The following is a 13,706-nucleotide window of genomic DNA, read 5'->3' on the forward strand; positions in this document are numbered from 1 at the left end:
CGTTAAGCGCTCCAAATAAGTGGGCCGATCTCGAAGATAGAGAAATGCCGGCCCGCCCAGCGGTGAATGTGAAGCAGGCGTTAAGCACTCCTAATACGTGGGCCGATCTCGAAGCTAGTGCAATGCCGGCCTGACCAGCGGTGGATGTGAAGCAAGCGTTAAGGACTCCTAATACGTGGGCCCATCTCGAATATAGCGCAACTGCGGCCCGACCAGCGGTGGAGGTGAAGCAGGCGTTAAGCGCTCCAAATACGTGGGCCCATCTCGAAGATTGCGCAATGCCGGCCCGACCAGCGGTGGATGTGAAGGAAGCGTTAAGGACTCCTAATACGTGGGCCCATCTCGAATATAGCGCAATGGCGGCCCGACCAGTGGTGGAGGTGAAGCAGGCGTTAAGCACTCCTAATACGTGGGCCGATCTCGAAGATAGTGCAATGCCGGCCCGACCAGCGGTGGATGTGAAGCAAACGTTAAGGACTCCTAATACGTGGGCCCATCTCGAATATAGCGCAATGGCGGCCCGACCACCGGTGGAGGTGAAGCAGGCGTTAAGCGCTCGAAATACGTGGGCCGATCTCGAAGATAGTGCAATGCCGGCCCGACCAGCGGTGAAGGTGAAGCAGGCGTTAAGCACTCCTAATACGTGGGCGCATCTGGAAGATAGAGAAATGTCGGCCCGACCAGCGGTGAATGTGAAGCAGGCGTTAAGCACTCCAAATAAGTTGTCCCATCTCGAAGATAGTGCAATGCCGGCCCGACCAGCGGGGAAAGGGAAGCAGGCGTTGAGGACTTCTAATACGTGGGCCCATCTCGAATATAGCGCAATGGCGGCCCGACCAGCGGTGGAGGTGAAGCAGGCGTTAAGCGCTCCAAATACGTGGGCCCATCTCGAAGAGAGTGCAATGCCGGCCGGACCAGCGGTGGAGGTGAAGCAGGCGTTAAGCACTCCTAATACGTGGGCCGATCCCGAATATTGTGCAATGCCGGGCCGACCCACGTTGAAGGTGCAGTTCGCCATTAAGGGGACCACATACACAGCTTCGCTGGTCATACTTCATAACAGAGTGGAGAGGCACTGAGCTTTTGCGCCTCACAGATTGCTGCAGTTTACGGTAAAGACTATTGCAAAGACCACTTGTCATCCCTACATGGCCTACTGTAGCACCATATCAGTTTGATAAATACCCCTCGTTCATCGACGCATGTGCTTTGCCACAACCGCACTCTAGCACGTGTGCATTTTACCATTCGCAACCCGTGAGCTGTCATCTTTTCGGAGGAACTTGCTGCGCGTGGCCGGTACACACAGTGACAAATACCTCCTCGTCAACGCTTATAAGACCAGCTACCAGGACGCTTCTCTTTAGTAGGTCCGGCAGCTAGATGTCGTTCAGTCACGTAAAATGCATTTTGTCACTCTCAGGTTGCTGCAGTTTCTGGTAGAAACTATTGCAAGGACCGAGTTTCCTCCCTGCATGATCTACTATAACCGGAATATCAGTTTGATGAGTACCCTTCGATCATCGGTACATGCGCAATGGCACAACTGAACTGGAAGAGATGTGTTTTCTAGGATTGTGAAGTCCTTAGCCGTCATCTGATGGATGAAATATTATGCGCATGACCACACTACACAGCGACATCTACTTGTTCCCAAAAATTATAAGACCAGCACCTGCTTCCCTTTAGAGGGTATGGCAGCGGCATGTCTTTCATTTCAATCAAATGTTTGCGTCGCGCGTGAGAAGCAGTCTTTAAATAGGAGTATTGTTGTTGTGTGTCTGATTAGGAGTATTTGAACGTATGATGGGGGGGGGGGGCAGTAATGCGTATTGGTTTAGGATATTGCTACATGTATGCGGCGACATGGAGCCTAATACAGGTCCCACTGAAACAACACAAATCCTAGCTGACCTTCAAGCCGGCCAAGTTGCACTGGCACTGAGTTAACCCTGAGTTACAGGTTCGCAGCATTCGATGAACGTTGAAGTCAATTAGGATTGACGGAAGCTGCCATCACCGACGTAAGCGAGCGCGTACAAGATCTGGAGTACGCAGTCACTCAGCTTCAGGAAACTGCGGAAAACTTTTCGAAAAGCGGAAAGCTGGAAAACCGGTCGCGACGTAACTTAGTAATTTATGGTCTTACACAACCACCTGCCAAAAGCACTGATCAGCTGCTTAAATTAGTGACTGTTCTTTTGCCAACTAAGCTGGAAATCAAATGTGACAACACCGAGCGCTGCCACAGACTTGGGAGACCTAATCCGTACAAATAATGGCCCATGATTTTACAGTGATGGAATGCAGCACCATGATTGAAATACTACATGACACGCGTAAACTAATAACTTCGAAGGTTTCCATTAGCGAAGATATTTCTTTTAGTGTGCGCGAGATTAGTGGCAAGCTATGGAAGCACTCAGTTGATATGAGAAAAAAATTCCAACGAGGCACGATTGAACTATGACTCGCTTTAACGTAGATATCAATGGCCACACTTGGGACGATGCGAAAAAATGTATTGTCAAGACTACCAGAACTCTCCTTACCAGCAGTTACAATTGACTGCAATCTAACTGGAGACTGACGTTTTTATATATAATTGCGCGTTTTGTACCAAATAAAACTGAACACTAAAACTGTTTTGTGGATTGTCGCGACGCAGCTTTTGTTTGTTTAACAAAAACTTGGCTGAGCGATGTTATTTGCTATGTTGAATTTTCGCCCTCTGGATACACGGTTCCACGGAGATCGGCCGGTTGGTCGATGTGGCGGCGTGCCACTCTTTTTCGTAAATGGTATCAAACCTTCCGCACTTTTGGGACTTCCAAATATTGAATAACTTTGGGCCAAAGTTCCAATCGGTGGCATCCAGGTGGTTTTGGGTGCCATATACCGCCCGCCCAGCTCTGGCGATATGTTTCGTACCGTTTGTGATTACATAGTTAAGCACATGCTCAGTTTCTGTAGGCTGTTACGTTGCGGTAATTTTATTGTCCAGCGTATAAACTAGAGCTCTGTTTCCGTATCTGGCCGTGACAAATTATTACGCGAGTCTTTGATTATCATGGATGCACCATTTGACTAAATTCAAGTTCTAGCTGTACCACTCATGAAGATTCCACCTTGGATGCTGTCTTTGTGAATGAGCCAATTTTACGTAACTACTTTGAATGTGAAACTGATATTTCTGATAAGAATGCACTCTCCGTTGCATTTATTCTGGCCATTGATGTCGTACGGCTTATTTTGAAAACTGTGCAAATGACATTGCTTTTACTGATTTACTGGCAACACCTTTCAATCATTGTAACGTCAATATCTAACTTGGGTACTTCTGCAACAATGCCCATAAGTGCATTTTGAAAACTGTTCCGCAAAAATGAATAATACGTAACTTGAAACACCCCTCATACAGCACATCTATCATCCAACTTAGGCAATGAGTCAAACAGCTTCAGAAGGGTCGGAACTGCCCGCCAAACAGTCAGCATCAGTCAACATTAAAATAAAAAGTAATACAATACTTATATTTTAACAATACATTCGTTACGCCAAGGAAGGTAATCCAGTGAAATTTTAGAAAACAGTTAACCCTGTATCCCCAGTTCCGTCTATATTTATTATTGACGACGAACCTTGTTCTGATCCATGTTCTATATCTGTAGCATTCGTCAAACGACTTTAAATCTGTTTTCTCTCCTACGATGGTACGAACCCAAGTTCTAGAGGACACGGTACGGCCCAGCCCATCTCTGATACCCAATTATCCAAAAGAGGCATTCTTATCCTTCTGCTTAGTATGGGCATAAGAGTAATAGGCCAGCTGGTGTACCAAATGAATTTTTAAAATGGTACTCGGAATGGGTTTCACATTACCTAATCACTACTTTCCAAAGGTCGATTGAATCATGCACTGTTCGTCGTCTCTGCAAGATAGCCGCTGTCATCACGGTATATAAGTATGAAAACAAGCAGATGCTTCCAAATTGCACACTATTTCTTTAATTAAAACATGCCTTAAGTTATTAGAGCATATATTCCATGAGCATACCAGCAGGATTTTAGCGATATTAGCATTATTGCCAAGTTGCAAACATGGGTTCTCTGCTTGGCCACTCAATTGTCACACTGCTCATCGAATTCAATGATGCTTCGTTACCACTAACCACTCGTGAACATATAGACGTTATCTTTATAGATTACGCGAAAGGATTTGACAGTTTGCCACAAAAAATTATCGTTAATCTACTCTCGGTTCTTAAAAATGAGGAAATACTTGAGTGGCTGACTAGATCATTGGATTCGAGGTCTGAAATTGTTCCTCTTAACAAGCTCACTCGTTGTCAGCTACAGTTCACTCAGGTGTCTCCCAGCGCTCCGTCTTGGTGCCACTGATATCCATTATATATATATATATATGTATATATATATATATATATATATATATATATATATATATATATATATATATATATATATATATATATATATATATATATATATATTATCTTGATGTGCATGTTCTTGTAAAGATTTGACAAAGCATGCCGAATCACTTTTTCCATGCCGCAATCGATATCATGTTGTACTTCATGTACAATCATAATGCCACGTCAATGATCTTTAATGCATATCATTTATCGCGCTTAAGTTATATTTCCTGCTGTACTTTTTTTCTAATATTTGCAATTGTACACGTGCATGTACTACTGATTATGCCCACGTGCGCATGCCCACAAAAGCGGCTGCGCGCTTGCATGTGTGTTTATTCTGACGAAGGCCGTGCCACGGCCGAAACATTAAAAACATTAAAGATGCAATTTTCGTAAGTGTGCACCTTTGTTTCTAAAAGTACCTATGCACCGGACCTACAACTTCTCATTGAATTATATATATATATATATATATATATATATATATAGCGTTTTGGGTTGATTTTTCGACTGGAGCCACTCCTTCCTGTCAAATGTCGGTGAATTTTAAACAAACAGCGCCAATGGCGGCTTTTCACCAAAAAAAATACCCTTTGTATTTCGCTTACAGTAACGGAAACTAATACGTCAAGGGCGTCAACGAATTCAAGTGTCTTGGAATCATCACTTTCACGACTAACTTAAGATGGCCCGAGCACATAAAACTCGTCTGTTCAAAGGCGTTTTATAGGCTTATTTATGCAAACCGCACACTGAAACATGTCGCTAAAGAGTGCAAACTCACGGCTTACAAAACACCACTCCGAACCCTCCTTGTATACGCCCTTATAGTCTGGTGCACTCACCATAAATGCGACATAAACTTGAAGCTGTACGAAAGAAAGCGATGCGATTTATAAACGGCAGGTACCATCATCATTTCCCACCCTCCTCTCATGCTCAGCTATTGCCCCTAAAGTTTCTGAATCAGACAGGCACATGTGGTCGTCTTATCGTGCTGCACAGCATTGTCAGATCTCTTCTTGCCCACGTGCTTATATTTATCGTCACGAGCTATGTGCACTGAAAGAGGCACTCAGATTTGCTGAATCATTTCCCGCTTATGTCGCAAGTGAACTGCTTTAAATTTACTTTGCTTTTGTTAGCAATTCAGTTCTGGAGCAAGCTTGATGGATCCGTTTGACGACTGCCCCCGGACCAATTTTCTGCGGAAGTGATAAAATATATATCGTATTACTATCCCTTAGTATTCTCACGTTTGTTCTGGATTCTGTCAAACTGTTTTACCTCTCTTGTGTGATCATTTAGCCTGTTATATTCTGTAAAGTCTTGTCGCATCTTTTTAGTTTTGTATTGAACCCTCCATGCTAGGTGTCGTATGGAGGCCGGAAAATTTCTAAAATAAAATAAATATTGAAGCAATAGGTAGATTAATCTCAACACTGTGACATATATTGACCATGCCCATAAAATGCCGCCAATGTAACCCATTGTTCTTCTCAGACTTCCATTTATTCTTTCCTTTTATGAAATGCCGAAATGTTCATAAAGCTGTTTGGAGTAGAGAAAGTAGGAATATTGAGTTTTACCCGAGAACATAAGAGGCAATAATACATATGCAGTGGCGACTGTCTCCTAATGAAGGGTATTCCGGTAAATGATACAGTGGGCATGTCTACGAATACTCTAAAGAAAGAAAAAAATTAAACAGACCGGCAAGAAAATTTGAAGGCATCTTCAGAAAACCATAATATTGATGACTTGTTAATGTACTTTGATTAGATCTATTTTAACATAGGCTACTTTGAAGCGAACGAATGATGTAGCACAGCACGGCAATATTCTGCGATAGCACGTGTACTTATCTTCATCGGGCAACCACGTTTCGCCGCGTAACAAATGCTATCGCACAGCGCGGGACGCACCTACATGTATCCGAAGTTTCTAGAACGTTATCGACGCTTCTAATCGCTGTCTGTTGTCGCCAAACCTTATGTTATCTGATTTCATCGCTTGACGCGAATGGTGTAGAACTTTGTGGAAGGAACGCATGTCCCAACGATTAGTCTGGAACATTCGACGTCTGCTGTATAATAGCCGACGCGCTTGAGCCGCCGATCAGATTTTCGACGATCGCCGACTGTGTTCGCCGCTCTCGTTGTGCTTTAAGTGTAGCCTCTTTCTTTGACGTCACGACCACATTACATCTGGTGGAGGTGCTTTGCGTTCATGTGCCGGACGCCCCCACAAAGCCGTGACCCAAGCCGTCACGCGGAAGACACCAACGTCTCCAAGAACCAGCGAGGTAGCCGCAGGCTACAAGGACTGCCCCCGGAGCTCGGACTTTTGCCTGAGACGACTAGGAAGATGGCCACTAAGTCCACCCCAATGGCAGCCCCAGCGTCCCCCGTCGTGCTGCAGCAGACCAGGGAGCCTCCGACGTTCCGCGGTTCAACTTTCGTAGGGCCGGAAAGCTGGCTTGAGACATATGAGAGAGTCGCTACGTTTAACAATAGAAACAGCGACGACAAACTGCGATATGTCTTCTTCGCATTGGAAGACGTGGCCAGGACGTGGTTCGAAAACCGAGAAGCCACCTTAACGACCTGGGAACTTTTCCGTAGCCGCTTCCTGCAGACATTCGCAAGCGTCGTGCGCCGAGAACGAGCCCAAGCGCTATTAGAAACTCGGGTGCAGCTACCTAATGAGAAAGCCGCGATCTTCACGGAGGAAATCGGCCGTTTGTTCCGCCACGCCGACCATGAAATGCCCGAGGAGAAGGAAGTTCGCCTACTCATGCGTGGTGTGAAGGAGAAACTTTTTGCCGGAATGGTACGAAGCCCACCGAAGACCGTCGACGAGTTTCTTCGCGAGACCACCAGCATCGAGAAGACAGTCGAGATGCGAAACGGGCAATCCGACCGCCGCACGAACTCGACAAACTACGCCTTAGATCAGTCACTGGCCACCGACGACCTACGCGAGAGTATCCGAGTTGTCGTGCAGAAGGAGCTACAAAAGCTGTTCCCATCATCACAGCCTCAAGTGACTTCGATCGCCGACGCCGTGCGTGAGGAGCTCCAACAACGACTTGGAGTAGCTCTGAATCGCCGCAGCCCGAGCCGCAAGTGATGACCTACGCCGCCGTCGCACGCCGTCAAGGTCCCCCTCCGCGACCGCGCCAGGGCCCTGTCACGCCGCAGTTCCGTCGTCCGCCGCCGCCAGCACCACCACCCGTCGCCCAGCGCACCTACGCGAGGAAGACGGACATTTGGCGCGCTCCTGAACACCGCCCGCTCTGCTACCACTGCGCAGAAGTGGGTCACGTCTATCGAGAATGCCCATACCGGGAGATGGGACGGCGAGGTTTCGCCGTGAACGCTCCGCGCCCGCAGCAAGGTGAACGCCCTCGCGATATCGCCGACTACCTCGCCGCTACTCAGTGGAGCTCTCGACGACCGTCGCGTTCGCCATCACCAGGCCGCTACCTGTCGCCGCAGCGGTGACCATACACTGGCCCAGCCCGGGGCCGGTCAGCGAGCCCGTAAAAGCAGAAACCGATGGAGGTGCGGATGCTGTTCGTCGAAATGACGAAGATCCTCCGCCGCCGACGAAGACACCGAAGAAACTACCTCGACGACATAACGACACGCCGCCGTCCCGAGGAAGTCTGGAAGCAAAGAATACGTCGACGACGGAAGTCGACTTGACGACGCGACGTTCCAACTTCAGTTCAACACGACGGAGCCGTGATCAAACGCCGAGACCTAACTGCAACGCCTGACAAAGAACCACCGACCTCGACGTGCTTCGCAACGGCCACGCGTCACCGCCTGAGTGGACACAGGGGCCGATTACTCCGTGATGAGTGGACACATCGCCGCCCAGTTGAAGAAAGTTAAAACTGCATGGGAAGGCCCTCAGATTCGAACCACTGGAGGACACCTCATTACGCCGACTGGAATCTGCACGGCAAGAATTACCGTTCATGACGGGACTTACCCTGCCACCTTCGTTATCCTCCAACAGTGTTCACGAGACGTCATTCTCGGCATGGACTTCCTGAACCAACAAGGCGCAATCATAAACCTGAAGTCAAAATCGATAAAGCTGTCGGAAGATCAAGCGATACCGCCGGAGAGCTGTCGTAGTCACCACGCCTTTAGTGTGCTCGAAGATCAAGTGAGCACCCCTCCTCGCTTCAGCATTGTTACCTCGGTTGGCACCGAAACGCCTGCTGACGTAGAAGGCGTCATCGAAGGCGACTAACGTGTACTGCTCGACCGTGAAACCTGCGTCGCAAGAGGGATCGCTCGACTGCACGAAGGAAACACGGAAGTGTTACTGAAAAACTTCAGCTAGGAGTTCAAGCTTATCAACAAGGGCATGACGATCGCATAGATCGAGAAAATTCCGGAAACCAGCAATGCGGTTGTCCTCTCGGATTCTACCGCATTTACCCCGACGACCGTAGTTCCCGAACCAGACTTCGACATAAATCCAAGTCTCCCCATGATTAGGCAGCAACAGATGAGAAGCTTACTTCGACGATACAAAGAGTGCTTTCCGACGTCATCAAGGATTCGACAAACGCCAGTCGCAAAGCGTCGCATAATAACCGAAGAGTGTGCTCGACCTCTCCGCCAGAGCCCATATCGAGTTTCTACCCGAGAACGTGAGTCTATTAGGCACCAAGTCGACGAAATGCTACGCGACCACATCATCCAGCCGCCCAAAGCCCATGGGCATCTCCTGTAGTTTTGGTGAAGAGAAAGGACGGAACCCTACGTTTTTGCGTCGATTATCGTCGTCTGAACAAGATCACGAAGAAGGACGTATACCCCCTCCCACGAATAGACGACGCATTGGATCGGCTCTGCAACGCTAAATACTTCTCGTCGATGGACCTCAAGTCTTGCTATTGGCAAATAGAAGTCGACGAAAGAGATCGCGACAGACGGCCTTCATCACCACAGACGGCCTCTACGAGTTCAAGGTTATGCCATTCGGACTGTGCTCGGCGCCTGCAACGTTCCAGCGCGTGATGGACACGGTTTTAGCAGGACTGAAGTGGTAGACCTGTCTCGTTTACTTAGATGACGTCGTCGTCTTCGCCGGAAACTTCGACAATCACCTCAGGTGGCGTGCGACAGTACTAGAGGCCATCAAGTCATCAGGGCTTACTCTGAAGCCGGAAAAATACCGCTTCGCTTACGATGAGCTTCTGTTCCTAGGCCACGTAACCAGCACATCTGGTGTCCGTCCAGACCCGCAAAAGACAGCTGCCATCGCACAGTTCCCGTAACCCATCGACAAGAAGGCAATGCGTAGATTCCTGGGCATGTGTGCCTACTACAGGCGCTTTGTCAAGGACTTTTCACGCATCGCTGAGCCGTTGACACGTCTAACTAAATGGGATGTTGAGTTCAAGTGGGAAACGCCGCAGGCCGACGCGTTTAAAGAACTCAAACTACGCATGCAGTCGCCGCCGGTACTTGCACATTTCGACGAGGACGCCGATACCGAAAGCTTCACTGAAGCCAGTAGCCTAGGCCTCCCTACCACTGCCTACCACCCGCAAACGAATGGTCTCACGGAGCGCCTGAACAAGACCCTTGGCGACATGATAGCGTAGTACGTCGACGTCGAGCATAAGACGTGGGACGCGGTCCTGCCGTACGTAACCTTTGCTTACAACACGGCTGTGCCAGAAACAACTCGGATCATGCCGTTTAAGCTGGTTTACGGCAGGAACCCGACGACGATGCTCGACGCCATGCTGCCGCACGTCACCAACGAAGAGAATCTTGACGTCGCTACCTATCTCCAGCGAGCCGAAGAAGCCCGACAGCTCGCCCACCTACGGATTAAAAACCAGCAGAGGACCGGCAGCCGACACTACAACCTCCGACGACGCTTCGTCGAGTACCAGCCCGGCGGCCGTGTTTGGGTATGGACCCCGATACGCCGACGAGGACTGAGTGAGAAACTACTGCGACGTTATTTCGGACTCTACAAGATCATCCGACGTACTCGCGCACTGGACTATGTGGTCGCGGCTGACGGAATTTCGCATTCACAGCGGCGCCGCGCACGATCTGAAGTGGTCCACGTTGTCCACCTCAAACCCTTTCACGGACGCTGACGAACTTCCTTATGTTGTTTCCGTTGCTACGGGTGCTTTTCATTATTACTTTCGTTTGTTTGCAGCATCGGGTCGATGCTTTTTAAGAGGGGGGTAATGAAACGTGTATTTATCTTTATCGGGCAACCACGTTTCGCCGCCTAACAAATGTTATCGCACAGCGCAGGACGCGCCTGCATGTATCCTAAGTTTCTGGCAAGTTATCGATGCGTCTATTCGCTGGCTGTTGTCGCCGAACCTTATGTTATCCGATTTCATCGCGTGATGCGAATGGTGTAGAACTTTGTGCAAGGAACGCGTGTCCGAACGAATAGCATGGAACATTCGACGACTCCTGTAAAAAAACCGACGCGCGTGACCCGTCGATCAGATTTTTAATGATCGCCTACTGTGTTCGCCGCTCTCGTTGTGCTTTAAGTGTAGCCTGTTTTGTGGGCACAGGTTCGCCCAATAAAAGCTAGTTTTGCCTATCACAGTTTTGCTACTGTGTTCTTTGACGTCACGACCACGTGACAATATATATATATATATATATATATATATATATATACGTGTAGGACCTACCACAGCTGAGGAGGGAATAATGCCATGGCTATGCAGCAATGCCGGTCGTGTTTGGTCTCTCGCTCGAGGTCGCTCGGTCAGTTGGCACAGTGGTACATCCGTGAAAAGTGGTAGTATAGTGAACGAGCGAGCGAGCTGGAAAGTCTCCTATAATGTTAATATGTGCTTGTCCAACGCGACTACCTCGTACGTGATGACGTCACAATACTTATACACCTCATTGGAAGCGACACTGAAAGAGGTTACGAAGGAATATTCTTGTTTGTGTACTTCTTTAAGCGAGTTGGATGTTTCATTTTGTAGGAATCCGAGACGTGATGTGAGCAGTTAGACGGTACTAGTTTCTAATGCCTGTTTAACTTGAAATCTGTTTTACGCAGCAAAACCGCAATTTGATTATAAAACACGTTGTAGTGAAGGATTCCGGATTCATCTTGACCGCCAGGGGGCCTTTAGCCTTCTCCAAAAGCTGCGGACTCTGATATTTTTTTTTTTATTTCTCCCCCATCGAAATGCGACCGCTACGCTCGGCATTGATCCCTCTACCTCGTGCTTAGATACTGCTTAGAAGCACAACACAGTAGTCGCTAAGCCACACGGCTGGTTTGTAATCCTGGTGTTACACGGGTAAATTTTGATCGCGACCGAGCCCGATTAGAATCGGCTTTTTTCATCACGATTGGCTTCTCCCAGGCTGAAGAAAAATTTCATTCATAACGGGTTTGGTTGGTATAAGAAGAAGGGATCCCATCGCGATTGAAAAGTTTCATTCGAAACGGGCTTGATTGCTATAAGAAGTGCTGTGTGTGACAACTTGTGTAAGTCGATACCTAATCTCTTTTTCTGATCTAACGCCAAAAGCCGTCGACCACTTAGGTTAGCATAAACTCACTAACTGGACGTGGTTTTGTGACTCTGCGCAGGACTCCATATACTACGAGGGCGGATTCTGTGCGACGTGCTGGAATTGTGCCTGTTGTCTAACCTTCAGAACTCGTTATACTTGACAACAGGTTAGACATACGCAAAAGATTCCAAGTTACAACAGACATGAATGCTGCGAAAATAAAATCTTAGGAACAATGTCTAATGCCATTGTATTCAAATACCGTCAAATTAATAATGCAATGTGCCTAACGACTCAATACAAATAACATTTCAAATTCGAGTGATGTTCTGAAAGTATACAAATATTTTTTGTGTAAAAAAAAACGTTATCCAACGTGTACAGCATTATAAACCAACAGCAAGCGCACAAAGTCAATCACACATGCAATTTGGGTGCGTAAATCCTAAATAAAATGCAAAAGAAAGTGCGGTAACCCTGAACATGACAAGCAAGCTGTTTCATTCAGTGCGCTTGTGCGCACTCTTTCTGTCACACCTTCCCTCTCCCCTTATCTTTTCTTTATATTCCCGAGCGTGAATAAACCCGGCGTTCTTCGGCTGGAACGACTGTCGCGTTCCATACGGGAGGGGCGTTGCCTCCGCCGGTCAACCATCGTAAGAGAAAGGAAATTTGAAACACGGACATGGATGCACGCAAGTATATATGAATGAATGCAAAAAACAAAAAAAAATAGTTCATGAAATGATATGCGTATTCTCAAAACAAATTATTTTATTCATGGGAAGGTATTGCTCATTTAATCAGCTCATTTCAATTTCAAAGAATGTCTTGCCTTTTTAACCATTCTTTTATTTCCTTTATAAAGGTACGTAAAGAAGAATTTAAGAGCACAGATTTACTGTATCTGTTCATTCTTTTTGTGGACTGATGGACAAATGTGTCTGTCACGTAATTTCTCCTTGTGTTTCGTGTGTTTTATGTGGTGTGCCTGAAGAATTCTGAACGGTTACGTTCAAGACATTTTGCACTTGGGCTTCTGTTCCGAATTTCTAGAAGTTGCTTAAATTCTATCCTGTCTGCACGTAACTTATCACGTTTTGGTAAGAATGGTGTAGTTATTCGTTGGAAAAAAAGCGATAGTAAAATGGAAAAATTCCTTTTTGTTAGCTTATCAATGTGGTCTATTATGTTGTGGTGCTTGTACCCCATAAAAATACTTTGAAGCAAAATTTTGAATGAATACATGCATTATACAGTTTTTTCAGCCATAGAGAGATGATGGGTGCAATTCTGTAGGTTACGTCGACATTTTTTTAGTTCACTGCACATTAAATTTGCATGTGTATTCCACGATAATTGTTCACTAGAATGTGTTCCCGAAAATTTTGTTGCTTCACATGTCTGATAAGTGAATTGTTAGATTTTCCTTGTATTCTGCGCGAATTCTAAATATAAGTTGTTTTATTTGCGCTCAGCTGGCGTTTGTTCGTCATCAACCAATCAGATAACGCAGATGTAGACTCATTTACACACTCCTGCAATTCTGTAGTGTTATCGGCTGTAAAGAACCAATTTATATCACCTGTATACATTTCAATATATCGGGAACCTGGCAAATTTATTATCAGTCACGTAAATTAGAAATAATACCGGATCTAAGTTTGAACCTTGTGGGACATCTTGCTGTAGCATAAGCATGTCAGATGCA

The 13,706-nt window shown here is 46.8% G+C and overlaps 1 protein-coding gene across 1 annotated transcript in view; it reads left to right on the top strand.

Moving 5' to 3' along the window:
• Positions 1-12,212, top strand: part of LOC126517694 (phospholipid scramblase 2-like) — a 52,078-nt gene extending 39,866 nt beyond the window's left edge. Inside the window, exon 4 of the mRNA XM_055064394.1 lies at positions 12,072-12,212. Within this exon, the coding sequence (XP_054920369.1) occupies positions 12,072-12,155 (84 nt within the window). The 3' untranslated portion in view covers positions 12,156-12,212. The remainder of the gene's footprint in view (positions 1-12,071) is intronic.
• Positions 12,213-13,706: the final 1,494 nt, after the last annotated feature.

The sequence above is a fragment of the Dermacentor andersoni genome, chromosome 11, assembly GCF_023375885.2.
Source record: "Dermacentor andersoni chromosome 11, qqDerAnde1_hic_scaffold, whole genome shotgun sequence".
In the NCBI taxonomy this organism is placed as follows: domain Eukaryota; kingdom Metazoa; phylum Arthropoda; class Arachnida; order Ixodida; family Ixodidae; genus Dermacentor; species Dermacentor andersoni.